The sequence below is a fragment of the Aulostomus chinensis genome, chromosome 15 (assembly GCF_037954235.1).
Source record: "Aulostomus chinensis isolate RoL2024-O1b breed Wild chromosome 15, RoL_Achi_v1.0, whole genome shotgun sequence".
Classification (NCBI taxonomy): Eukaryota; Metazoa; Chordata; class Actinopteri; order Syngnathiformes; family Aulostomidae; genus Aulostomus; species Aulostomus chinensis.
Genome location: NC_141334.1, coordinates 12191158 through 12218908, shown reverse-complemented (window position 1 = coordinate 12218908; position 27751 = coordinate 12191158). Strand labels below are relative to the sequence as shown.

The 27751-nt window shown below is 40.3% G+C and overlaps 1 protein-coding gene across 4 annotated transcripts in view; it reads right to left on the bottom strand.

Moving 5' to 3' along the window:
• Positions 1-1778: 1778 nt before the first annotated feature.
• The window catches only part of cadm2a (cell adhesion molecule 2a), a 224811-nt gene continuing 198838 nt past the window's right edge, over positions 1779-27751 (bottom strand). For 2 of the 4 annotated variants that reach the window (XM_086226028.1, XM_086226030.1), the window contains 6 exons: positions 24539-24700; positions 23892-23982; positions 23619-23797; positions 20188-20286; positions 7330-7452; positions 1779-6323 (listed from right to left, as the gene is read on the bottom strand). In XM_086226028.1, coding sequence (XP_086082154.1) covers positions 6205-6323; positions 7330-7452; positions 20188-20286; positions 23619-23797; positions 23892-23982; positions 24539-24700 — 773 coding nt within the window. In that variant the 3' untranslated portion in view covers positions 1779-6204. The remainder of the gene's footprint in view (positions 6324-7329; positions 7453-20187; positions 20287-23618; positions 23798-23891; positions 23983-24538; positions 24701-27751) is intronic. The other 2 variants (XM_086226029.1, XM_086226031.1) reach the window with 2 other exon arrangements.

Sequence of the window (27751 nt, the reverse complement as noted above, 5' to 3'; positions counted from 1 at the left end):
TCTAAATTAAATATATTAAATCCCACAGACAATGGGAGAAATACACCTTCATCATGGTGCTATATACTGAATCAAGCCGTCTCATTACAGCTTGATACAAAAACCCCTTAAATCACCAAAGTTACATCAGAAGCTGAACTAACGTGTGTCTAGCTGTAATTCTGATCTTGCTGAGCGTTACTGTGGATATTTCAGTGAGTGATGGTGCGTTACAACTCCTTTCATCTAAAGACTCATAGACATTAAGATGTGTGTCGCCATGAGGAGAAACATAACTGTAGACGGCAAAAGCATTAAACTGTTCACACACCGTGAGCTGGAGTTAGATAACATTGTGTAGAAACACAAATTCTACCTTGAAAATCGGATTATTTGCAGCATTTTTCTAAATCTCAGCATTTCGAGTCAGTTGTCACATCAGGAAACCGTTTCTTGTGTATAATATTCCGAAGACAGCAAGATGACAGAATTACTGAAGAATCACTGAATAGTTTCGTTAACATCGTGAGAGTCTCAAACTCAGCAAATACAGGGTGTTCTCAGCATAGTGGGACGAGCAGAGAACCCACTCTCTCTCCATCTCAGTTTGAAGACAGAAAACAAACAATTAAAAAAAAAAAAAATTCTAAATGAAACATATTCCTGAGATGTAAAACAGAAGAAATAGATATAATAATAATAATAATAATTCTAAAAACAAAAAAAGAAGAAGAAAAGAAATGGTGTCATGTTGTAAACCTGTGATCATATGGAGTTTGATTGATTCTAGTGTCAATATTGCAGAGGAACGAAGAAGGGAAGCCAGTCTACAGCTATGGAGGGTCAGAGGAGGAGCCAAGGGACTGGAACAGACCAATTCAAACCATTAAAATCATGAGGAAAACTAAATGTTAAGGAATATTTTAGAAAGGTTGTGATTACTTTCTATTCTTCCCTTTTACAATCGGGGATTAAGAGCTGATATTTTTTTCCCCTTAGTACACATGAGCCTCTAATTTTCTTAAACTGGTGACAAACGTGATTTCAAACACAAATTCAGGGGCCAAATACACACGCATGCCAGACTGACACTTGTAATTTTTTTTCTGTTGTTGTTTGTTTTGTTGACCAGACGCTCTGCTGAGGCACTGCAGTGTGGTGAATATGCTGGAGCCGCATGAATACACAACGCGCTATCAGCAGGTGGACGGTGGAATAGCTTCAATAATCATCAAACACATCAACTCGTCTCATCCCGATTTGAAAGCAGCAGTCAGACGGGGCTAAATCAGGTGGTGCGTGCGTCCTTGTGTGTGTGTGTATGTGTGTGTGTGTGTGTGTGTGTGAGTGGGTCAATGTTCTTTTGTGAGTTGAAATTTGCATTTCAGAAGACACTGAACAGTTGATTTCATGTCATTTTGAAGGTAATGGCAGCATCCACAATAAGATACTATAAAAATGTGTTTTTACTGTTATTGTCTTACACGTACATATGATTTCTGCGGCTGATAAGCGGCAAGATGTGAACTCTATATACTGGTATATGCAACTAAACTAAAAAACTAAACTGTTACAAACCACTTGAATCACATTAAAATGTGTGTGTATTTAAATCTATTATAGATAAAAGAAAACGTTAAAAACTCAAGTAAACTCAAGCAAACCTCATAGGATACATGAAAGGTGTTTTGTGATTTTTGTTCTGGTCTCTATGTGCCTTTGCCAGCAAGAAAATTGTTCACAAAATTGTTGCAATTTCATGCCAAATGTACAGTGCTGTCTAATCTGCATTTACACACACACACACACACACACACACACACACGCACACACACACACACACACACACACACACACACACACACACACACACACACACACACACACACACTCCGCTCCACCACTCCCACTGCCCGTCGGAGAAAGTGGGTTCGATTTGAGCCAGGAAATTACCGAACAGTTGAAAAAATAAAATGGCCTTGTGCCCGAAAAAAAGTTGGCGCTGCAGACGTGTTAGCAATACTGCTGTTGTGTCGCCAGTAAGAAATTAAAGGCCCATGATATAGTGTGTATTAGCCTAAACGGTGTACATTGGAAAGCAAGAGGCAACAGGTTTAAAGCTTAGTTTCAACAACAACAACAACAACAACAAAATACTAAGAGTTGATCCTATCATACTGAGATAGTGCATGATGGTATGTGCCAAGCTGTTAAAATAACAAATTATAAAAAAGATTCTGGTTTGGTCTATTATAAAAAGCCATTTGCAACAAATTAGCTCATTGCTATCATGTCAAAATAAATATTTACATGTGATTTCTCAGAAAGAGGAGCACAAAACCAACAATAACACTAAGAATCAAATTATTCAGAGTGCATAATTCAGGAAATTACATCTCAGCTTCAAATTCTAAAGAAACACTGCAGATCTGGTTGTTTATGTGTTGATTTGATACAAAACAGCCGGTTATTTTCTTTTTTTAAATAAATGTTTTGCTTCTAAAATGAGTACACAATGATTAATAGCGTCAGTGATTTTTTGAAACGCAAAAAAAAAAACCCCAAACAAAAACTAGATATAAAAGTAAAAAACAAAAATAACACATTACTTCATTCTGATAAAGTTTTTTTTTTTTTTTCTATACACACATGATATACAGATGAGCCAGTCTAAGACAAGTCAGAAACAGCTGAAGGTTCACGGTGAGGCTGAAGTAGCACCCGTAGGTGACATATGGGAAGTGTGGCACAGCTTATTCATGTGTTTTAAACAATACGCGTCCTAGCGTCTACATTAGCGGTGACAGGCAAAAACTGAAGTGATTGATTGAACCTTTCCCAACTTGTGATTCACTCCAGCCGTTAACACATAGAGACCTTAGTCGTTGACCTTATTTGCATAATGTCGGAAAATTGGCCACCAAATTGGGAACAGCTGGGCCCACTAAGTTATTGCCCTTGATAAAAAAAAAAACAAAAAACAACTTCCTCCACTTACTAGATTAGTACATTTCCTTTAAGTTCCAGAGGTCGTGGTGTTTATCACTCTGTCACAGGAGGGACTAAAAGCCCGCAAACTCATGAAAGATACGGAGAGAGGCTGGGGATGTGATGTTTGTTTGAGTGTGGGAAACTTTACATGGCCTCCAAAGACATGACGGTAATATTTCTATCAGTGCATTTCAATTCAAATTTGTAACATATCCGTTTTTCAAGAAGTAACTGCATCCTTCCTTTTCTTTGTCTTGGTTTTTTTTTTTGTTTTTTTTTGTTAATCATATTTTCAACAGTGCTAAATCCTTCGGTTTTGTAGCACCTAAGAGCATGCCACAAACACAAGAAACCTCTCCAGAATTAGAATATGTTGTGGTTCTTGCTTAAATAATCGAGTTAAAAATAATAAGACATGAAAAGGAACCCCCCCATACACCCCCCCCCAAAAAAAAACCCAAAACAAAAAAACGACATGCTAATGTGTATTACCAGGTTTCACACATTATATACATGCTTAGTGCCCAAACAATTTTAAGTTGTCTAAAAAAGATAATGCAATGAAAAATGAAACAAAAGCAAATAGATAAGGAGGCTAATATACAAATTTGAAGGAATAAGGGGATCCAGAATTTAACAGCAATTTTTCACAATCAACCACATTTTAGCAGATACAATATACAGCAGGGAGCTTAGAACCATTTAAACAAACAAAACAAATTATAAGAAACATTGTTTGATATAAAAAAAACAGAATTTTGCTCACATTTTCAAAAAGATGCACTGTATTATTTTTTTTTTCTAGAATTCAATCAACAACAGCCTTGTCATTGTTCCACCAACGTTTTGAATAGAAAAACCATTCCCAAGGCGATCGTGTTGTTGGCAAAGGAACACACGTACTCATTCATTTACTTCGACATTTTTGTGCTTCTCTATTTGTCCTCAGTTTTTTCGTTTTGGAAAGGAGGCCCCTGCAGATCTATGAACTGGCACTCACACTCTATTTATTTCTTCTTCTTCTTCTTCTTCTTCTTCTTCTTCTTCTTCTTTTTTTTTGTGCTTGAAGACCCCATGAAATGGAAATCAAATTTCAGGTCATGGAGAGCAGCTCTGAGAAAATGGGAATACGAAGAGCAGGTACGCTGACTGACAGGTGAGAGTCGAGTTAGTGAACAAACTGTTAAAAACTGGCTAAACGGAAATTTGCTGGTAATTTAAAAAACAAATTGTGATTGATGTCATCGCTATTTGCATAAAGTTGTTGTATAACTGAATGATCTCATCGACTTCTATACAAACCAAAGTGGACCTCATTTTTGCAGAGGTCTCAATCCGAACTGAATTTACTGAATTAGTGAAGAAAAGCTTTAATGCCTGTACATGTCGTACTTGTTTTTGCCTTGTGTTAAAGCTATACTTCCTTCAAAAATGTTTACTTTGCCTTTACAGGACCCACAAAGCTATTTTGAGCGTCCCAAGATGTTTTTTCCCCTCCTGCAGCACTCTATAATCCAAAAAAGAAAAAGAAAAAGCTAGCCGCATAGCTTGAAGCTAGCCTACTGCTAACAACAGCAAAACTGTCAGATGTCTGATTCCAAACTCTCGAATACCTCATTTGGTGTGATCTCCACCTTTTTTATCCAGCAGTAAAACACTTTGATTTGACCTAAAAAAAAAAAAAAAAAAAAAAAAGGACCCCAACACATCCAGTTCAGCGCGACCACGAGCCAGTGTGGATGAGCTGGAGCAATTCACGTGCACGTGTCCACACACGTTGAGCGTCGCATTGGACTGGAAATGTTCATGTGGATGAGGAACATCTTCCTGGTAAAGAAGATGGAGATCATACTGATGATTTTGGACAACTTTTGCTGCTGTAAGACGTTGGCAACCTTTAGCTTCAAGCTAAATATACATGCCCGGCTCTCTCTGCTTCCTGGAGTCACACATACGCGATGCAGGAGGGAAAAATGTGACCTCAAGACACCAATTTACATTTGTAAATACTTGAAAGACAAAGTACACTTTTCGGTTGAAGTATTGCTTTAACCTCCGATTGCTCATTTTACATTTCATGGGATCCTTAAGTCTTAAAATATTTTCAACATGACAATGAAATTATTCAAAGTGAAAAGCTAGGCTTGGTTCAATACAATTTATACAGCTATTAGAGAGAAGTGAGTGACTCTCTGTTGACCTGAAGCCATTTTTATATGAATAACAAACTGCTATGAGCTTCTGCAGCCTGGACAGTGCAGGATGATACAGAGAGAGACAGCAGATATCAGCTTTTATCTTCTTGACTGAGTTCATGTGACGAAATGCTTCATCTAGCTTCTTTCATATATTTTTGGTGTGTTTTCTCAGCTCTAAACATTACCACACTACCCTTTTACCCCTACCCTAAGAATGAAAATCATACTATACACTTATCTGACAAACCTTGCTACAGTGTTACACAAAGCCTTCTTCTTATCTTACAAGGGTCCGCTGTTTAATTACAAGTCTATTTAAAGGATGGGGTTGAGGAGGTGGATCATCTAAAAGTACCATATTCAGTGTGATAGATATGTATAAGGCGTAAACAGCACAGATCTTCATAAAAAAAAAAAATAAAACGACAAATAAAAATGCAATGCATAATCAAAAGCTGTGAGCTAAGCAATGAAATGACGGTCCAGTTAACCATCTACAAAGCATTTACATTGCTACTGACAGACGATACATGAAGGCATTGACAGAAGTTCAATGGCGTCTGTATTTTTAGGCACCGTGTTGATGTGAGATATGATATGTGTTTGTGGGAATGTGCGAGAAACTGGGATATGTGTTTACGTGTTTGGTTGGGAAAGGAGGAACGGGAGAGAAGATGATCGTAAGAAGAAGCAGGTCATGGTAGATTTACACATTTCCAAAGGTCAGAGATGAGGAAAAAAAATGAGCGATGACGACTCGGGCAGCGATGGCAAGCTGCTTGTGAAAACTGGCTGCAATAAAAAAAAATATTTAAGTAGAAGAAACAAAATTAAAACAATAAGGGACAAGATGAAAATGTAGAAATGGGCTCAACAAAAGGCTACAATAAGAAAACACTTGGGGACTGTCTGTGGACTGCCACGTTGGCATGACGGGGGCGAAGAAGAAGGGGGGGGGGCAAAAAGGAACATACAGGGTTTGGTAGAGCGGGTGGGGGGGTGAAGGAAGAGAAAGCTGCACAGCTCCCTCTACAGTCTAAATGAAGTACTCTTTCTTTTCCTCTGCGTGTGCGTGGTTGCCCTCAGCGTTGATGATGGCTGTGTCGGCGTCGGGTGCGTCGTCCGCTCCTTTGGCCTCGTTTGTCAAGTATGTTCCTGTGGAGACGGAAAAAACAAAAACAAAAAACAAACCTATATCACGTAAAAGCAAACACCGTGCAGCCCTGCGTGCTGTTCGGCCCCTGAGGAGAGAAACAGATCTGAGGACATCAGTGATGCTACATTATTCATATAACATATTTCTCCAATGAGCGGGACAGTGCAGGATATGCAAATACAGCAGAGCGAGTGTGTAAAAGCCCCAACTGATCTAGCAGAGAGGCGTCGACACCTTTAGTACTGTCAATGGCGCCAGTCAAGGTGTGTTCGTTCAAACACCCTGATACAGATCTCAGTTTTTGCTATGAAAAAATACATTTTTTTCTTGAGAGTATGTGAAGTGGGCAAACCACAAACTGACAAACAGATCTTTCATCTGTGACCATAATCACTCCATGTTTGTTGTTGATAATTCCATATTTATTCAAATATCTTCGCTCTCAGCTCAATCGTACCTACCTCAATTGTGAATAATGAATATTTAGAATAATTCTGTACTTATTCTAATTTTTCCACACAGCACTCTTGCATATTGTAACATCCTGTTTGTCGGTCTGCGAGTAGAAAGCGAGGGAGATTTTCACTAGCTTGGTGGGACCCTCTATCTCTCCAGCTCAAGAGTGGAGCCCTGCAGCTAAGTCTGGAACACCTCCTACCCAGGACCACTGAGAAATTAAAAAAAGGAAAAAGGCCCCTGTCTAGTTCATGTAGTTGATGATGAAACCGACTCAATCGCAGCATTGGAACAGGGACAGGAGGATGCGTGAGTTGAGTTTGGCTGAGCTCACTTTAGTGGAAGTATGCAAGTACCCTGTAGTCCTACATTTGCATTTATGACATCATTATATGGGCCACACATCTTCAAGGTACATGTTCACTTCCTACCAGTGCCGCTATGTCACACGCCTGTCCCCTGAAGATACTGACAGGACAGGTCAGTGGAACATGATCCAGAGGGTCTGTGAGCCCGTAGAGACCAAAGTCTGGTCCACGGTGGTTTTACCTTTATGCCTGGCCAGGTATCTTCCCAGAACAATGATTAAACACAAGGTGACAAAGACCACTACAGCCACCACTCCTCCGATCAAGGCATGGTCAGTGCCGTGCTGCCCCAGAGCATTTGGATCTGAGGAGAGACAAAGAGAGAGACAAAGAGAGCAGATGAAGGCACCAGTTGGTGAGGTGAGGGGGTAAGGGCAGAGGAACGGCAAAATACCAAAAATAAAACAGCATAAGGAGGAAAGAGAAGATTATCTCCAGCTCGTTCTTGCTCTAATGATCATTCTGAGCTGCTGTCATTCCTCTCTCCATTCACATCATGCAGTCAGAGCAGAGCTGCCTAGCGATCTCTGTGAGAATAATAAAACGGAGAGCGAGAGGAAGAGAGACAGACATTCGGCCCGCAAAATGAAGGGAAAAGAGAATGAAATAGGGACTTCGGAAAGGAGAAGTGAATAATTCAGGACCACCCCCACTGTGCCGCAGGAGTCCCCAACATGCAAACCAGGGCAGCAGTGGAAAGACGAGTACACAGTAAATAAATCATCACACAGAAAATAAAAAGGAAAGATCAAGCCTTTTCTGTTTCTTGGAGAGGAAGGATTGTTGTTAGGAAAATGAATTAGGTGTTGGAGCGTTGCTACAGGTCCCCAGCTGTTAGAAAAGCAGTGGAAATTAGAGAGGAGTCATGAATGAGTGAAGAATCTGCACTATGAGCCTCTTCACACCTCGTGCAAAAATCCCATCAAAGGATTCTTTTCCTTTATTCACCTCGGTTTCCCTTTTCATAAAGTCTGGCTTGCAGGCTATTCAAGGTAAGAGACAGGATGTGACACTGACGGTCTAACTGTAGGTGGATGTAAAAAAAAAAAAGAAGAAGCTGACAGCGATGACGGAGGGGGAGATGGATAACGGAATAGCCTGTATTATTCATATGAGTCTGTGACACCTGAGAAATTAGCACTCAACTCATTATCCTCCTTACTTGGGTAACACATGCCTCTTTGTGTGTAATGTGGGTTCATGACGGCTAAAATACGGCAAAGCCAAAGCAGGGTGAGCGGTGATAGAAGGGTGGGGTGGACATACACATCACATCATATATCCACGCCGCTGTTCTCCTCTCCTTTCTTTGTCCGCCCATGTGGCCAAATTGAACAGCTGGCTTGCTTGCGCTCCATAACTCTCCACGGTCGGAGTGACCAGGCCTTCACACTTCACTGCCTCCCAGTGGACAGACACACACGCACACATACACACAGATGCAGACACACTCACACACAGGCGTGCCTAGTGTGGTTCACTGTGCTGCCGTTCTGCTTGATCAGTAGAGCAGAGAGTAGAGGAATGTTCCCCTGGCACTGCCCAGCAGGGTGACAACTTGGGCATTTAGTTGCACAGATGCCTGGATTTCTTTACCTCCTTTTGTTTGTGGACAGTGTGTGTGTGTGTGTGTGTGTGTGTGTGTGTGTGTTTCGTTGTTATCATACACACCCTCTGTCTGATTGTGATGCCTCAGTCTGGCTGTCCGAATCCAGTGCAAACACCAGTAAAACCCGACCATGCTATTGTATATCAGCTTTGGCCATGCTGTGTGCTCCTGTCATGTCTCTGCAGGAATGAAGTCAGACCTCTTGATGCTTACGAGACATAATGTCTGATGGTGCAGCTGCTACATCACTTTCACATTTAAAGGAGTAATTACTTTTTGGCACATTTGAAGGGCTGCTTGCAAAGGTTTGCTCCTTTTGTGGAAGACGGCTGCTGAAGTCAGCTGCTGTAATGGTGATGGCCAAAAAAAAAAGTGTAATAGATTGTGCAGGAAAATCCATACATAAGGATTTTTAAACCCTCGATTTAGTCTTGCAGTCAGGAGGCAAAGCCTGATGGATATTTGTAACTCCTTGTTCCTGACATCTCTTGGGTACCTCTTGTAACTGGCAATCACAAAGCTTGAAAAGATTAATTTAACAAAAGGAGCACAAAAGATGTCAGGAGTGGAGAGTTACAAATGCCCATCAGGCTTTTCTTCCTGTCTGTAAGACTAAGTTGAGGGATAAAAAAGTCCTATAGAAGAAGTAGAAATGTGGGTTAGCACATTTAGCGAGCGAGCCCATTCTTTCTAGCCGACAGGTGGTGAGTATCTGAAACTTTCACAGTAGTATCCCACTTGCTTCTTTCCCATGAAGCAACACAAGCCTGCAACATGTTTTAAATGCCCTCCATGTGAGGGAGGCTCTTCAAACCACGGTTCACCTGCTCTAGTGAACTTATGTATTCTGTCCAAGTCCACTGCTGCTAACTGAGGGACTAAAACACAGCGAGGGCGTATGAAGAAGTACAGAAAGGAAATGAAAAAATAAAGACTTATAGACAGAAACAAATTTTAAGCAGGAAAAAGAAAGAAAGAATCTGGAGTAGATGGTTATACATTTTTATAGCTCCAGAACACATTATCTTTTAATAAGGGCACATACATTCTCTTCTCTGTGTGATTTAATATGAGAGCGTAGCAGAGCAAACTCCTCTTTTAATATTTATAACACTCTCCTTGTCGCCCGGCCATGCGACTTGGGCTTGTTTAATAAATTAACAGGGTTCAGGGCTTCTGTAAGCCACTGCTTGGCCAGACTAAACCAAAAAAAAATGCTACTCTTAAACTGCGGCACTAAATCCCCATCTGATCTCATGGGCTCCATATGGAGTAACTGGCTCAACGCACTAAACAAGGGAGCACACAGGCATAGCAGCAGATATACCCCCGCAGTGCAGATTTGTATCAAATCAAATAAAGCTGAAAAATGTACACATAAAAAAAAAATCTACGAGAGCTCTGCAATTATTGTATTGTAGATCAGTGGAAAGCTTTTCTATAACCAAACTGAAGGTGACCTTTAATATCAAGATTCCCTGGCAGAACAAATTAATACATCAACGAATGCGGTGCATACATTCATATGTAACTGTGCCACAGGGACGGCCAGTGTGCTTTTAAGAGGTCTTTTTCAAATAGAAAAAAAAATAATTTGTAGATTAAACTAGAGGACACTCAGGGAGCGCAAACCTCCCTCAAGGGAAACTCACCCAATGTTAAAGAAACGCTATTTTTGTTATGTTACACTGATCTTTAATTGGTCTCTTTATTCTCCCCTCCACCAAGTTTGGTACAATTTGACCTTATATTTTTTTTTGCGTAATCCTGCAAACAAAATAAAGGAAACAGCACCTTTCTAATGGAGGTTATAAACTTGTCTGATGAATGCCAAATTGAAGCCAAATGTATTTCCACTTTTTACTCTTGCAAAAAAACAACATCAACAACAACAAATAAACAACAATGTCTGGTGACGTCTTCTTTACCTTTCACAATCTATAACAGGTGAGTTGTGGAGCACTAGGAATCAGGGATAAGAAAGAACAGCTGCTTTGTAAAAACACAACATAAACTGCTGTGCAGATGTAAAGCGAACGCAGCGTGACTATGTCAAAGCTTGTTTACAGAGCGGGCCACGCTGCGTGTCAAGTCCTTATTTAAAGGCTTCAAACATCACATTCACTGGCGAAGAACATCGGATGGTTCACACAGAAAAACGCTGCTGAGTATCTGTACTGATCCTCATCTTAAATACAGGGATTAATAGACTACAATAAATAAATAAATAATTAAATACTGTTGTCTCTCTCTCTCTGTCTCTCAGTGGATCTTCTGTGTCCCCCCCATCCCATGATATTACATTTGTTAATATTGAAATTTAGCCCCTGCAGACATCTTTTAGATTTCTGAATTATTCTCTCTCTGTGGTTTTAGTTGCTGCAATCGATCAAGCAGCAGCTACTTTAAACATGAGCTTAGTGAGCATCAGTGTCCCTGTGTCTGCGATGTGAGTCAGACAATCTCTGAATCTGTGTGTGTGTGTGTGTGTGGTCTGTGTAACTATATTTATGAGGTCTAAAATTTGGGAGAACCCTATAGTTGCGGGGTTGAAATGCTGATGCTTCGACTTTGAATCTTTTTTTTTGGAATCATGATATGGTTGGGACACATCAACTTGCTAAAGTAAAACAACAGCAGGATATTATTATCCTTATTAGAATAATTTCAGTAAGAGCTCTCTTTAGGCCCCTGAAAGTAAGAAAACTAAATGTTTTTGATTTTGCAATTAATATGAAATTTCCCTTTTTACTTATAGACAATTATCTATGCATATGATTATGGCAACAGAACTTTGTTCTGCAATGGCATTTGAGGACAAGCTGATGCTTAAATGGGAAGTCACGCATATTCCTCTGCATGGACTCTGCAGCAGTGATGTTAAGTTGGACAGAGACACAAAAAGAAAGAGTGACTGCAAACAGAGAAAGTCGTGAAAAGTGCCTGCAGACTTGACTTATTCGATGAGTCAATTAGGCCCAACTTTTTGGCTGAGACTGGAGATTTACCAATCTGCATCTAATGGTGCTTCGACTGCCAAGATGAAAGAGTCCCTGGAGGCTGTAGCAGAAGGACAAAAGACACATGCATGCGTATATATTTGAGTAAATGCACACATGCCTGTGAGAGAGTTCGAAAGATAGAAAAGAGAAGTTCCTGAGATGTGTGTTTATGTGTGTGTGTCCTTGCAGATTATTGCTCGCTGGGTCCGAGAGGATTAATTAGATTCTGAAAACAAATTACTTCTGCTAATCATTCAATAAAGCCCACACATGGTCTTGGACACTATCTTGAATATTCAACCACCTCTCTCACTTCTCAGAATGGAAATGAAGTTATAATCAAAGCAAGATAATTAATCATATGAATTCATTAAGTTGCATGCAAGAATCAATCTATCAAAGCAGTTCCACATTCGATGAAACCTCTAACCTCTTCAAAATAAGATACAATAAAAGAAGAAGCCCGAGGATAACCGTCGCTAACTTAATCACAGCTATATTGCTGCTGCTTTTAGATTTTTTTCTGCAATAAACTACATTATACTGCTGGTTAGTTTTGAGGAATTGCATTGTGGGAGCGGACCACGAGCAGCAGAAACACTGACCCCCTTGGAGGATGCAAGTTGCAAAAAGCCCCCTCGCTTGAGAGGAATGAATAAAGGAGTAAATATAATTTTATGTCAAAAAAAGAAAATTAGCTGGCTCCTTATATTTGTGTGTCTATAAATGCATACAAGTGCTTCCTGCTGTGTCCGGCACCACTGAGATTAAATGAGTAGGGGGGCTATTACATGTAATTCATAACACTTGCCTCAGGAGCTAATGATTTCTCTTTTCCTGTTCTACACTTTATTCCAAATTGTTGCTATACTTCTTCCCCAAAGCGAGCTAATGTGACAGATCATCAATAAGCTGCCTCTGCAATAAGCAGAAAGACCTTTGCATTATGTTTTAATTCCTCCCGCGCTCCTCAGCTTTATGGAGGAGCAAGTGGGGGAGAAAACGGACAGACGACGGTCAGCGCTGCTCAGTATTGAACCGTTTTTTGTTGTTGTTGTTTTTGTTTCCCCAGAGGATCCTGTCACCGGAACATACAGTAGCCTTTCTGGTTTAAACAAGCTGCTGCCTGTACCCTCTAAAATATATGTTTTTGCTCATCACATGTCTCAGCCATCCCTAAAATTAGATCAATAGCCATGGAATAAAGCAGAATTAATCCTCCAAGGATTGACAATTGTCCCTTAGCTTATTGAGCTTTCACAACATGTTTCTAATGTGTCTAAAGCAGTTTGAATAGGTGAATGAAGGGTTAAATGGGAGTGTCTGAGCACGATGTGACCATCAATCTGGACCCAGAGCAATTTTCTTCCCGACTGCCAAAAATTATCTTCCGAACACGATCCATGATGATGACTTATCACTCTAGTTAAAATATGTCCACCTCAACAAATCTCATCAGACTGTGCTCACATTTTTCTTATGTATCAACATCATATCAAAAATTATGCTTGGGACAAAATATGCATTTTGTACTTTTGTTTGCTTGGGAGATTAGAGAATGACTTTGCTGTTTTTAGAAGCCGATGAGAGGAGGAGAAAGGAACAGAGAGAAACAGTTAACACTTCCTTGTGAGCCAGCTGGAGTTGTCAGGTTTGAGAGACGGTCCAGGGACTCAACTCTTTTAAAGACGCCAAGGAGCTTCCTGCACCTGCAACCCCAAGGCTGACTATAAGATGCAGGCATGCCAAATGCTGACATAGTTAAGATGACACTGCTAAAGAGAACGATGCTAACTGTATCTGGACCATGATGCGAGGTTACTGTCACTGCATCTTAAAAGCCAGCATGACAAACGATTGAAGAGTATTTGCAATAAGCACCATTGTTTTCAAGCTTGCTCACTTTTGTTACACCTAAACCACACCCTCAAAATCCTAAAACGATGCTGATTGGTCCACATAGTCTTAGGATGGTGAAGGGTTTTTTTCTGGATAGATGAGTGGGATTTACAAATTCCGCATCAGAGCATCCTTTGAACCACCAAGACTCAAAAGCAGGACTGCAACAAAACCCTGGAGCAGAGCACTGATCCTTTCACTTTTGACCTTTTAAGCCTATCAGACAAACATCCAGCAATGTGGAGACACCAGAGCACAGCCCAGTATGAATAAACATCCCATCACTGTTCACCATCATAACCGAAGCAGTCACCCTCAAAGGCTAGCGGGCACCTAATTGTGATCGTGCTGTGAAGTAGAGATCAATAAGCAAATCAGTATAAACACGGCAGGAAGCTTGCAACTCATCAAGACCAACAACAGGAACAACCAAGATGTAACTATCTCACACACACAAACACACAAACACACACACACACACACACACACACACACACACACACACACACACACACACACACCCACAGAGAACCCCTGTTGTTTACATGCAGACAAAGAAGAACAAAGGACTGTGAATTATGGTACACGTGTTTTTAAGGATGCTGAGGTGTGTGTGTGTGTGTGTGTGTGTGTGTGTGCGCGCGCGCGCACGCATATCTGTAAAGAAATATGTGTGTGTGTTTAAGTTGTTTCTCCTTTCCTTAATTCTAGGAGCATACGGAAAAGCAGACCATTCAGCTTGTTTCCATCAAAAACTGCTGAAGCTACAACTCTACGTTATGAGAATAACAATCTAAGATAAAGAAAATTTTGGACCATTTGAGGAAGCTGAGCCTCTTAATCTCTCATTAGCCATATCTTGAATTTCAGCATCTCTTCTTAGTGATTTGCATCTTTATTTTCCTATATAATTCTAATTGTAGAAATGAGTTGTTTTTTAATAGAAAAGTGCATATAAAGAAAACATCCTCTCATAATCAAGAACAAGTGACATAATCAACAACAAGTACAAGTAACAATGTAACAATGAAATAGGAAATACTTTCATTTGAGTCATGTACAGGTTTTCCACTTAAAAGTTGCAATACCATTAGAGTTCATAATTACTTGCCCACATCCTATAAAATGACCCTTTTAGTCTGTTTGTTCCTTGTGTAATGTGCCACAACTACTGTGGCTTGGGTTTTTTCACACGAGTCAGATCCTATTCTCATCAAAACACCCTGAAAAATGATCACATCCACAGAGGCACGTAGCAGTCTAGAGCAAATAACAGCGTTAATTTCACCGTAACAGTTTCAGAAGTTTGGATGAGGGGGTAATGTTGATAGTGGTACCTAGAACACACAGCAAAGCTAAGGTTCCATGTTTGTGCAGTGGACTCAGATTAGATCACAAACCTCAAGTTTCAGGAAGCCAAACAGGATAAGACCGGCCTGACTTTAATGTCTCACTATTCATATGAAGCTTTTTGGAAAGCACTCACTTGAAAAGGGAGAAGAAGGTCAGACTAATCGCAACTTTTGAACCTTGACCAATCCTTTGACTCGCCTCTTGAATTCTCTTCAAGTGTGTAGACTCTCAACTTCAAGACGAGTGCGAAGATTCTTTGTATTTTGGACTCACTGAGTTATAGCTCAGGTAGGAGCCTGATTTCTGCTATCATTTTTGAAGACTTTCGCAATATCTTCCAAGTTATAGTATACACATTCATTGTCTGAAGGTTGGTGATGCATTTCTCAACTTTTATCCTCCGTTCCTCTCAGGGACGGACTAATGGACCCAAGAAAAGATAACTTTTACTGTGCAAGGAGGTAGATCTGTATTATTTCATTTTTTCATGCTTCTCCACAGGCAGAGACACTAGGCATGAATAATTGCTGTCTTCTCAGCAGTGGGTCTTCTTTCTGCGGCGCTATTAGGCTACAGGGGCCGGGCCTGGCCGCACGAATGCTGATTATGAGAAGTGAATAGTAAATATTTTAAACACCAAAGAAACCCTTGTGCAGAATTCAACCTTTCGGCTTCACAAGGTCAACCCTAATCTGCAAGCCACAAAAAAGCAGTTAGCAGATTTGAGGGAACCAAGTGTTGGTGAGGGGAGAGAATGTGTGTGTGTGTGTGTGTGTGCATATATATATATATATATATATATATATATATATATATATATATATATATATATATATGCACACACACACATACACACATATGTGTTTGTGCATGTGATGACATTGCACAGAGCTCCGATACTTAGCCAAAGAGTTATTATTGCCATTAAAGCTGGCTGGACGATGGAGGTGGCGTGTGCCGGGCGTACCTGCCAGCACTTCATTAATAAAGGGAATTACAGGCTGCAGTTATGCATCAGTCCTGGCACTATGGATTAAAAACAGAGGAATCTCTTCAGTAGTATCTACACTGTCGCTACACTCCAGAGGTCAACAACAGCCAGAAGGCATAGCTTATTGTCAAATTTACATTCCTCATTAGAGCCATTGAGTCTACAGCATGAAATATTTATTCAGTAATATTCCTGCTCTCTTTAATGCACCCATAAAGTAGACCACCTTAAAAGAGGCAGCACGGAATATGTAATACTTTAACCGCTGAGAGGGGGACTCATTGGTACGCAGAGACAGAACATATAGAGGCAGTACTTTTCAGGTTGGTCGTATTTGTGATCGGATGTCATCAGAGTAAAGGCACACTTGAAAAATAGTAAAAACCACAAAGTTCTACATATATTATATTTGGATGGCAATGTTCCCTGAACATAGGGGGGAAAAGCAAGCAAACAGACCGGACGACCTGACAGAATATCACTGGCAAGATTGAATCCTCACATCACTTGGTCTGTAACAGTACATGCAATTAGGTTCCTTTGTCGTGGATGAGCAGATGGAATCCCTGGGACATCATGCTATCAGTGGGGTTGTTGTTAATTAAAACACAAGAAAGTAGTTGGTGGCAACTTGCAGCAGTAGACTGGTGTCTGAGTTTATAACGCCGCCTTTCACAACAATAAATTACTTGAAGATGTTTTCCAAACCTTAACCAGGTGTTTTTCTCTGTAAACCAATTCTGCAGGGGGAGACAGGTGTTTGACTCCCGCCCGGCATTGCATTTCACAACTTAAACGCAGGCAAAGATGTTTCCTTAACCTTATCAAAGTGTTTTTGTACCTAGACTGGACCGGACCTCACCTGTACTTCTATCACTATTGCTTCCATGGTCACCAAGTTTTAGGAGATCGGGTTGAAATGGAATAACGTTTCATTGTGCTTGCAGTTGGAGCTATCATTGCACTTCTATCACAAACCTACAGTATGCTGAAATTTACATCTATGCAGTCCATACAGTAATGCCTTCCAAGGAAAACTGAAATAAACAAACAAGAGTTCCTCCTGTGTCCATACGCTCTTCTACTGTTTCACGTTAAATGATGCCTCTGCCTGAGCTGTGGTAGTCTTGTCTTGTGTTATTTATAATGGGCTGATGATAAATAGTAGTACGAGAGAAATCTGCAAGGCTGGAATAAAACAAGGAGAGCAGAGAGAGCTACAGATGAAGGAGCTCATCAGGTGCATGATATGCTAATATTCTGCATACGAGTTCTGGTGTTGAACCTGCTGTGTGTATTTCCTCAGCACAGGAAGACAACTTTATTAAAAAGACAAAACGTCATGGGGCTGGTACAGCTCCACGGTTGTTTGCTTTCATCTAGAGCCTGTGACAAGACCTGGTAATAAATCAAGTAGACACATGAAAGCAGATAGTGTGGTATCCCTGTGACTGGGGACGCAGCGAAGGAGTCTGATATTTAGATTCCCTGAAGATACGCTGAGAAGCTTTGGCTCCTCTCGTGTCTCTGCGCTACACAAACAGACATCAGAGAAGAACGGAGACAAGCTGATGAAGAATATCCAACAACGTGTGGAAGCCTGTTATCTAACAGGGTCTTCAGAGAGATGTGAGGGAGGAAGACAAGAAGCGGATGAGGGTAAACTGAAACAAAAGCTTTGAGAGGAGGAAAACCAGCAGAAGAAGATTTCAGAGTCCTCAACGGGACGGAGGGGAAGCATGTTTAGTGGAAGAGAACAACAAATGACATGACTGACTATTATATGGAGAGAATGAGCATGATGAAACATGAAAATCAAGCAGCTCAGTAAGATAAAAACCAGAAGGGCACTCAGAGCAGAGCTGACCTTCACCAAACCCGCTCAAAAAACAAAACAAAAAAGAAAATCCATTATCAAGTATCAATGCAAATAAATGTAGTATGACCTGATATATTAATAAAAATGTCAAGTTGAAATGATTCTTCCTTGGCCCATGGTCAACCTCTCCAGTGATTTTCAATAAAATAAGCTTGGTAGTGTTTATGCAGAACTGCTGACCGTTAATACATGTTTCCACTTGTCAAGAGAATGTTAAGTGAACTTGACTAACGGCACAAATAGGAAAATGCAACCAGCTTGTCGAAAAAGGAAATGAGGCTAAACAATCCACAATTTTGACAAATTCGTTTCTGTTTTGATAAAGTTGAATTGAATATGTATGTATTTTGAGAAGATTGCGTGCACTGAAATCTTCCTTTACAACATCATCTCATAACTTTGAATAACTTTTAGAAACTGTGAGCTATGGCGAATAAGGGTTAGTGAGCTCATTTGCATACAGCCTATCACAGCACTTTGGTGTGAAATTGACGTGTCACTCAAAAGCTGTGATTGACACGTCATTCTACAGTAGCCGACACGGCACTGTGTCAGCATTGGCGTTAGAGTTGCTGGATGCAAAGAGACAGAACAGCAACTTAAGCAAATAATGCTCAATTGAACTTTTTCAGATGGCTTTTTTTTTTGACGGTTATAATTAAATGTGCCATTTGAAAAAAAAAAAAAAATTCCCACTGCAATTTCCACTTTAAACAAGGCCAAAAAGACTTTTGATGTAGCAGATTTGCACTGATTTATTTATGGAACTGTTCTTGTTCTAAATATTTTCATGTCTTGATATTTGTGAGCTCTGAACTTAAAAACATTTTCTGTCAGTATACACTGAACATTAAAGGTTCTTTTGAACAGTTAACTCTATTCACTTAGGCTCATGCAGGTAAAGTTTAAAATAAACACTCACCGACATATCATTGTTATTAATGAATGCTTATTGGTAAGCTTGAGTGGGACCCCAGGAGCTCACCCATGGACGCATTTCTAAAAGAAATGGGAGAAAACTATCTCTGTCCGTCACCTCAGGGCAACTAAGACAGCCAAACAACTTTCAGAGGTTTGTCTCGATCAGGTTAGATCTTGTCCACTGACATCTGAAGGATGGACAAGGCTTCCCCGAAGACTTCCAACTCAATGTGTTGGCAGAGTTCACAAGTTCCTCAAATTTTCACTCCACAATATTCCCAGTTGAGGCGTATTCCTCGGAGGATCTTTCTGGTGTGCTGCTACCATGATACTGGAGGCAGCAGCCACTTTTTGGCTACAGTTGGAAAAGCAACCTCCACAATGAAGCGATGGAACATTTCAAATACCATGTCCCCAACCTTGCAGAGGTTTGAAGTTTAAAAAAAAAGAGAAGAAAAAGGAACCCAAGAGGTCCACTGTATGTTGCTGCTATCGCTCCAGACGTTACATTAGCTTCTTCCTGGGTAGATACATGACATTCGATGTCCCAGGAGTCAAAGCCCAACACCTCCACCCTTTGGTTGCTGGCTGGCTGGAACCGGAACACTAAACCTTGTTATGAAAAGAAGTCACAGTTCTCCAGTGACAGTAGCTGAATTTGGCAGGAGATGTAGATACTACATATTAAAGTTTAAACCCATAATTATAACTATGAATGCTGTCACAGCCTCTGTGAGGAATGAGGCACGCTCGAAAATTAATAGTACATTTTGCTTTATCTTAGTTATAAATGACTTCCAATTATTTTCTAGTAAAAGAACAGAATGTTAACATGATAATATCAACAACATCGATGCAGAAATAAATTCTGTAGGCTACAAGGGCGGGTTACTACTCAGAGCTTTTCAAGTCTGAATTCTCCAACAGAGCATTAGGAGTCATGATGAGACATCTCAAGTGGCCAGACATTTTCAGTTGGGCATGACATTTACTTCTTTGAGGTGTCAGGGCACAGAAGTACTGAAGTCTTTGAAATGCCAAGGGGACAGTGAATTGAGTATTTGAACAGCTCGACACTTTTGGAATACAATGACCCCCGTGTATCCTCAAGAAAATATAAATAATGTCTTTAATGTAAAAACACAAAGCTTCAATAGACATTTCAGTAGAAGTCATTGTGCAAAATGACATGTAGTTCATGTTATCCTAAAGGGATTGAAGGCAGAATCAGAAGTCAGGCGGAAATTAGTTTTTTTTTTTTGTTTTAACCTCCACATAAGATAGAGATGCTGAGGCTTGAGGCGGTGAAGTAAGAGGACAGACGTGATGTTAAAGCAAGTGCATGCTGAAGGGGCGGTGCAGATGTGTGGGGCGGTGTACTGTACCTCGGTTGCCAGTGACTGTGGGGTCTGAGACGTGGGTAGGATCTGGAGGGATGGGATGTAGGGGGGGAGTGGTGGATGGAGGCAGGGTGGTGGGAGCTTCTGGCGGAGGGGACACACACACATATAGACAAGAAAAAACATAGAGTAACAAAAGAACTGAATTGACATGGGGGCAGTTAGATACTATAACAGAACAAAACACACAAGTATGGTAAACAAAAAGAAACGTGACAATTAATTATAGTTGAGGCAAAACAATGCAAAAATACATGAATTCATTTGCTGCCAATCCTTTTCTTTCTTCGGTGGATTTTAATTCTCATTAGTGCATTCATGGACAACTCTTAAGAATTTCTATCAGTGCACGAAATGTTTTCTTATGAAATTTATGAGCCGTACATGACCTCTCAAAATGGGAAAAGCCACATGACAAACAAATGTAGTGTCAATCAGCTTTTTGCCATACTATAGTGAGATCAAAAGCTGGAGTAACAATTTGTCTACATCCGCCCGCATGTTTGTTAGCAAAATTTTGTGACAGACTAAAGCAATATTTCCCTATTCGTGTTGCAATTTTACATCATGTTCCCTTTATGACAGTCTCCCATCTTACCTTTATCATATAACATGCTCTGTCTTTCAATGTGAGGGTTATTTCTGTTGCAAGAGAGCAGAATTCACATCGACTCTGTGATGTAGCTTGATGCCTTTGAAGATAGATCATGCACCTTTCAGCTTATAAGAGGTAAGGAAGGTGGATTACGCCGAATGAAGAAAGTAATTTGACAAATCGGTGCCAATTATCCATGTGTGCGATGATGATTTCAGGATTAAACCAAAAAAAAAAAAAAAAAAGCTGTGAGTGCAAGTTGTAGGTTGTTTTTTTTTGACTACTGCATTTTGTTAAAAGTGTTAAATCCAAGGCAATGTTTCTCACTGTCAGATGTTACAGGGACAAAAAGAATGGGAACTGCAACGCTGTGTGACAAAGTTAATGAGGTTACACTACCACCTTGTTTATGTCACTCTGATTTTATGGTGAGCCGGAGGCTTTTAATTGGATGTGGTACAGGCCAACTGTCCCGAATGTCTCAGTGACTTTTCAGCCTGAGCGTGAATCACTAAGCAGCTAAGTGCATGTCTTCAAGAAAAGAGGGGTGAGAGAGAGAAGGTCTCCTCTTTGCAGAGAACCCATTAAAAAGGTATTTTCCAAGAATTATGGCTGCAATTGTGAAAGGCTAAAAGGTGTGCTAATCACCAATGAAGGATAGGAACAGACTGGGTGCCATTTTAAAAGAACAAGTAATGAATCCGAATTGGACTCTTTGACCCTCTCAGACCCAAGTGCCTTCTTTGTGGTTTGGAATTTGTCAGTTTAATAACATGTCTGTCATTAAGTGCATTGGTTATTCCTGCTTGTTACATTTGGCTGGCATTTGAAGGAATGTTAGGAGTGCACAGATACCACGGAGCAAGAAGGCTAATTAAACCACCCCCCAAAATATGCAACGCTTATTAAATACAGAGTCTGTGGTGAGGAAGTTGGAAGAGCACTTGCTCTAATATATGTAAAGAAACCTTCAGAGTTGGGAGTAGTAATGGAGTTGGGTGCTGCTGGGATTCTCTGGTGGACTGGCCAATTATCAACGAAGGTAAATGATGCATTTATTTCAACTGAAACAATGTAATTGTTCAAAGCCATTAATGAAAGCAAGTAATTTAGATGCAAACAGTGGTAACTACCCAATTACTTCAAGGATGACTTTGAATTCTGTACTTCTTTATGCTTTAATTGTTTTGTATACAACTGTGACTTACTTTTAACTAAATACATTTTTTTTGTGCTTTCAATCAATTTCTCATTTGCTGCAATCACATTCCATTAAAATAAATTCAAATTACATGTCAAATTACTTTACAAGTCTTTGGTTTTCATTCCAATTGCATTTTCACGCGCTGAAAGCACTTTCTTAACATGAAAATGTATTTTAACTTAATTTGATGGTTTCATCTGTTTTATTTTTATAGTTTGTGTCTCAGCATGTTGGCATTTTTTTAATCCAACAATGAATTTTACAACATAAAAAATACAACTTAAAACTGCAAGCATCACATGTTCTGAAAAGGAACCACATTATATATATTTCCTTTAGTAGATACATATGTCATGATATAAATTGGCAACATAAATGTTTTCTGGCATTATTTTCTAAAAAGGAGTTCACCCTGGTTAGTATACAAACCTTTGTTGACAGCTTATCCGACTTGATGCCCCAACATAGCTGCAAGGGTCTGCACGATGTAAGAGCTGCCATCCTTCCATTCCCATGATTTAGCCAAAATTTAGCCGACGGAAAATATGCAGTAAACACCTAAACCTCACTTTATTTACCCCTCTCACTGCACGAGTTGTATTATTCATTGTTTAAAATCATATTAAACCTGATACAGATGCCAAACCTGATACCACATCCAGCAGCTTCATGAACTATTGATACTAACCTTGGTTGCAACCTTCAGCAGCTTCACTTCTGGGTGTTATTGTGCACCCAGCAAGGACAGTCAAGACTTCTATGAGAATTCACTGTGGCAGAGCCGGAGAGGTTTAGTCTCTGGTTTGTTATGTACAGATTTAGCCCTCTTTTTAAATAACAACAACAAAAAAGGAAAAAGAAAAAAAAACACCCTTAGGAGCAAGTAATAAAATAATGTAATGTTGTAGGGAAATTCTCTTTTGCCTTCAGCTAAAAAAAAAACAGTTTCTCTGGACAGAAAAAAACTCTGCCTGTTTGTCGCTGATCACACACAGTCTAAGTACCTAAAGCAGCAGGAAAGGAGACGTGTCAGTGCTGTTATGCTGCTCTGCTTTTTTACTTAATGCCGAGAGACAAATGGCAGAAGAGAAACAGAAAAGGGGAAGAGCTATCTGTTTTTCCCCCCTGACATTGAATCCCTTTATCCTCCACTTCCTCCGGTGTTACTAGGAATTACTTATCCGTCCTGGTGATATTCCTGACAACACAGCACTAAATTCTGTCTCCCTCACACATTTCCCTGCTTGTGTGTGTGTGTGTGTGTGTGTGTGTGTGTGTGTGTGTGTGTGTGTGTGTGTGTGTGTGTATGAGGAAGATCTGGGACGCAGGTTTATTTAAGGAAAGGCGTTGGTGGCAATTGTATCACCTGAGGCCTTTATAATCCCAGTGAGAGAGACGGTACCACTAATCACTCTTAGCGCTGATACAGTATGCAGATCAGGAAGTGTGAGACTTTCCACTATAGCATCAGTGGTGTGGGGATGTCTTGTCGCAGCTGTTTTGTCAGCTACTTCATTACAAACACACAAAAAACCAAACTTAATCTATCACACGAATAAAGATTTCTCTATTTTTCCCGATGAGACACAAACACACCAGCCTTTCCTTTGAACTCACCATAGACGTACAGTACATATTCAGCACTGCTGGTCCCTAGGTGGTTGCTGGCTTCACAGCGGTAGGTGCCATTGTCCGTCTTGTTGAGTGACGTAAAGGTGAGCTCCCTCCCTTCCACTATCACCCGGCCAAGGTCAGAAAGCTCAGTCCCATCCTTTGTCCACATCACAGGATCTGGCCTTGGAGTGGAGTACATGTGAAAGAGGATCAAATCATGCAACAAAGCCCTGAGTGATGTGTTATACAAGAAGCTGATGTCACCAATACACTTACGATGGGTTTCCTTTGGACACACACTCCAGTTTTAGGTACTGACCCTCCTGAGGAACAGCGAGAGAGTGGACGATCTCCACTCGAGGAGCATCTAGGACAGACAGAGGACTCAATTATACATATCAACAAGTGCAATAAATATTCAAACATGTAACAGTAAATCATCAATGGTCAGACGGCCTTGATCAGACAGTCAGATCAGATTTTTGACTGTCATCACTTTCAAATGGCAGAGGACTTCTGAATAAAGAAAAATCAAATTTTCCTGCAGTAGTGGTTTTAGTCCTTGAACTAAATTCTAAACAAATATAAGTGTTATACAGTATAGAGATTTTCCACTGTGTGTGACAAATTACAGTATTGCCCTCATCAGATTAATGCTGGTTGAAAGAAAAGAGAAAAAAAACCCAGGTACATGTAGTACAAAGTGCTAACAACCAAAAGCAATTTCCATTCAGAGTAAAACTAATTTTCAAACACTGCTGCAAATACGGGTCCTGATATTTGATTACCAGCTAACAGGATGTGGCAGCTGTTAAGGCCCGCCCTTTTTTTTTTGTTCAAAAGGAGGTTTTGTTTCTCTCCCTTTCATTTATTTCCATTTTCATGTTATGCATTTGTCATCACATCTATGTGTGTACACTCACAATGGACCTCCAGTACTTCAGTGGCCTGCTGCGGTGCCTGTGTGAGAGCCACATGGTCCACCCTGCAGGTGTAGGCCACTCCATCATCGTTTCTGTCCACATGCAGCTGCAGAGAGCTCCGTACTGTAAATGTCTTTCCGCTGGCGTTCACCTCTTTGGCACCTGTGGAGACAGATGCATTGTGTTACTGATGCAGCACGTTTATCATGCAAGGTGTGATGGCCACACATCAACACCGTGCCCCCTGTGTTTAAACAGTTTGGGTTTAGTCCTTAATTAAAGAGGAGTTTTCTAGCCATGCATGCAGGGAACTTTCAGATACTTTTATCTTTATCAAAGAGAAATAATCAGAAGTGATAATGTAATACTGCCAGATTTTTGGATAGCTGAAATGCAGTTTACTACTCTGGCAAGTAGCATTGAGGATTTCCCTACTCAGAAAACATACTTCAGATGTTTCCCAAAAGTGAAAAAATACCACACATTTAAGCAAAAAACTGCTTTGCTTGCTCCATTATGAAAAAAAAAAACTTTTATGTAAATGTAAAAGTTGAGGCACTCGTGCGCCGTCTTCACATACCTTTTTAAAACTTGTCATTTGTGTCCCTTGTTCAGCTGATGCTATGTCAACTGCCTAAAATATTATGAGGAACAAAGGATGTATACACCCTGATGATGAGTAAATGCTTTTTGTGCACAGGGATGGCAGTAACGAGTCAGGGGTTTTTCAGTCTTTATATCTGTGTATGTTTTGTCTGTAACTTGTCCAGATGAACAAAGGTAAATATTTTTACGACATATTTTTTGGTCGTTCGAATATCAGACGTGCCAATATTCTGTTACTGAAAAAAGTCTCAGCAATGTCTACTGATACTTTGTCAGTTCGTTGCCCTTGGCACTCATCCTCATCACACGTCTAATGATGATGCTTCACACTGGCAACCCTGATCACCAAACCAAACCCTCCGAACTCTTCCACCTTCTATCCTCCCCATGACTTCTGACTACATAGAGTACTGTCATGCAACGCGTGTGCACCTGTCTCTCTGATGCTTCTACCTGACGACTGCTTCCAGTCTCATTACAACAAAAACATCACCAGGGCCAATCAGGCATTTGGCAAAGACTTCAATCAGACTTGTTGCTAGAATCATTATGCACAGTCCTCTCCATCTGCACAATCTGGTCTCTGTGCGATCCTTTCCACACCTGTCTTGTAATCCCAACCAAACAGCTGATCCACCTCTCACTACTCATCGAGAACCCAATCACTGCCAAGGCATTGGAGGTTTCCTCCAACCCAGCTTTCTCAAATCATCTGCATAATGTCCTGAGATTTGCCGCTTCCCTTTGATCGTACCATTCCACTTCACTTCCCCCACAATGATAATGGCCACCAACGTGTTTGACTACACTTTTAGGACCAGCCCCCCTTTTGACCATCGCCTTCCTGGCCCTGAATATGAATTAGCTCCCAATAAATCAACATCTCTTACTGGTACTGTCCTTGAGCAGAAGATGGTCGAGGCGATGGGAGTTTTATCACCTCTTCTCCATTACTAGAGTGAAAAAATTAGGTAAATATTAATGACTAAAAGAACAAACTGGCCCGTAGCCAATGTCAGTAATTTTGTATCTGGTGTGTGTTTTGTTTTTAATATTAAATATTCACTCATTTGAGCCGCAGAATCAAATACATGATAATATACATATTATACTAAACATAGTAGTTTTTAATTTTTCTGCACACCAAATTCAACCATGCAAAAATCATAGAACAACCTTTAACTTAATCATCTTTCACATCAAGAGATGAACTTCAGCCATTTTATCTTATTTGCTAGCATCAGCCGGTGTGTCTGATGATGTGCTACGTTTTTATGACCATGCGTTATGATTGTGTTTGTTGTGATTGAGTTTGGAGGGTTTTTTTTTTTTTTTTTTTTTAAAGATGTTTAATTCTATCTTCAATGTGCTGGTGCTAGCAAGGGCTGTATTGTATAAAGAGTCACGTCAGCACAAGGAACAGACAGAACTTATATGAAAGATGTTAACATTTCCTTGTTTTCTTTTATGCAATAAGCTTGTTCAGACCGTTCACAATGTGTACCTTTCACATGCTTTTAGTAGTTTTTCACTGCGTAGACAATCAGACTGAAGAAAGCATGGCCCTCTGTGTTTGGGAGCCTTCTATATCCTCTATAGAGACTCTTCAGTGGTGCATGCTGAATAATTTAAAAACTGTGGTTGCTCTTGTGGAACATCAACATTTGACAGTACTTGTTGAAGTCTTCACATATAACTTTAATGTTCTAGATACATAAGCGAGCTCTATACAAGATAAATGAACATCCCGCTCAAGATCACACACACGCTTCAAGCTTACAATGGCGCTTTTTAGCACCTGGTTGATTTGCCAGTATAGATCCAACTCCAAGCAGATATGTTTTTTCTGAAGATTATTCTCCTCAATTTCATCTTGTTTTTATGTAGTTGGTTGTTCTCATCACTGCAGCTGGTATTTCAAACCTTATCAAATGTGAATATCCTTTGGGTGTGTTTCAAAAAACAGAAAATAGAGATACTATATTCAGCTCTCCAGTATTTATCCTGTTCTACTGTGGAACAGTATCCTCCTGCTTCTGTATTCAGCATCAAACAGTAGGGTTCCAATAGGGTGGAAGTTTACCGGTAAATTTCTGGAAACTTCCTAGAACCATCCTGTCAGGTAAAAGTTGATGGTATTACTACGCTTTGATCAATGACATTTAGCTAATTAGCACACACTAAATCCAATTTGTTTAAAACAGTTAAAATTGATTTGAATTCCCATAAATTCCTGTTATTTCCCATAGATACTCTTTTATGCTGACCACCTTTGTTTGTGGCTCCTAAAGGGACTGTTTATGCTCCATATCCCCCTCTCCTATGTGCTAATTTGCTCCACTTTCTAAGCATCCCACCCCCCCCCACCATCCCCTCGCCCTCTACCTTCTGCCAATCAACCATTCTGCTCAGCCACTTCCCCCAGCTGAGGCGATGAGCCCGCCTCCCCCAGAGATGAATGACTGACAGGTCTGCAGTGCTAGCAACATCCATCCGGAGGACAGGGGGAGAAGGAAAATGGCTGGATGCTTTCACAAAGATAAAAATTATAGAAGACAAGGGAGAAAGAAATAGAGGATATTAAATTCCCAATTCCAAGCCATGCTT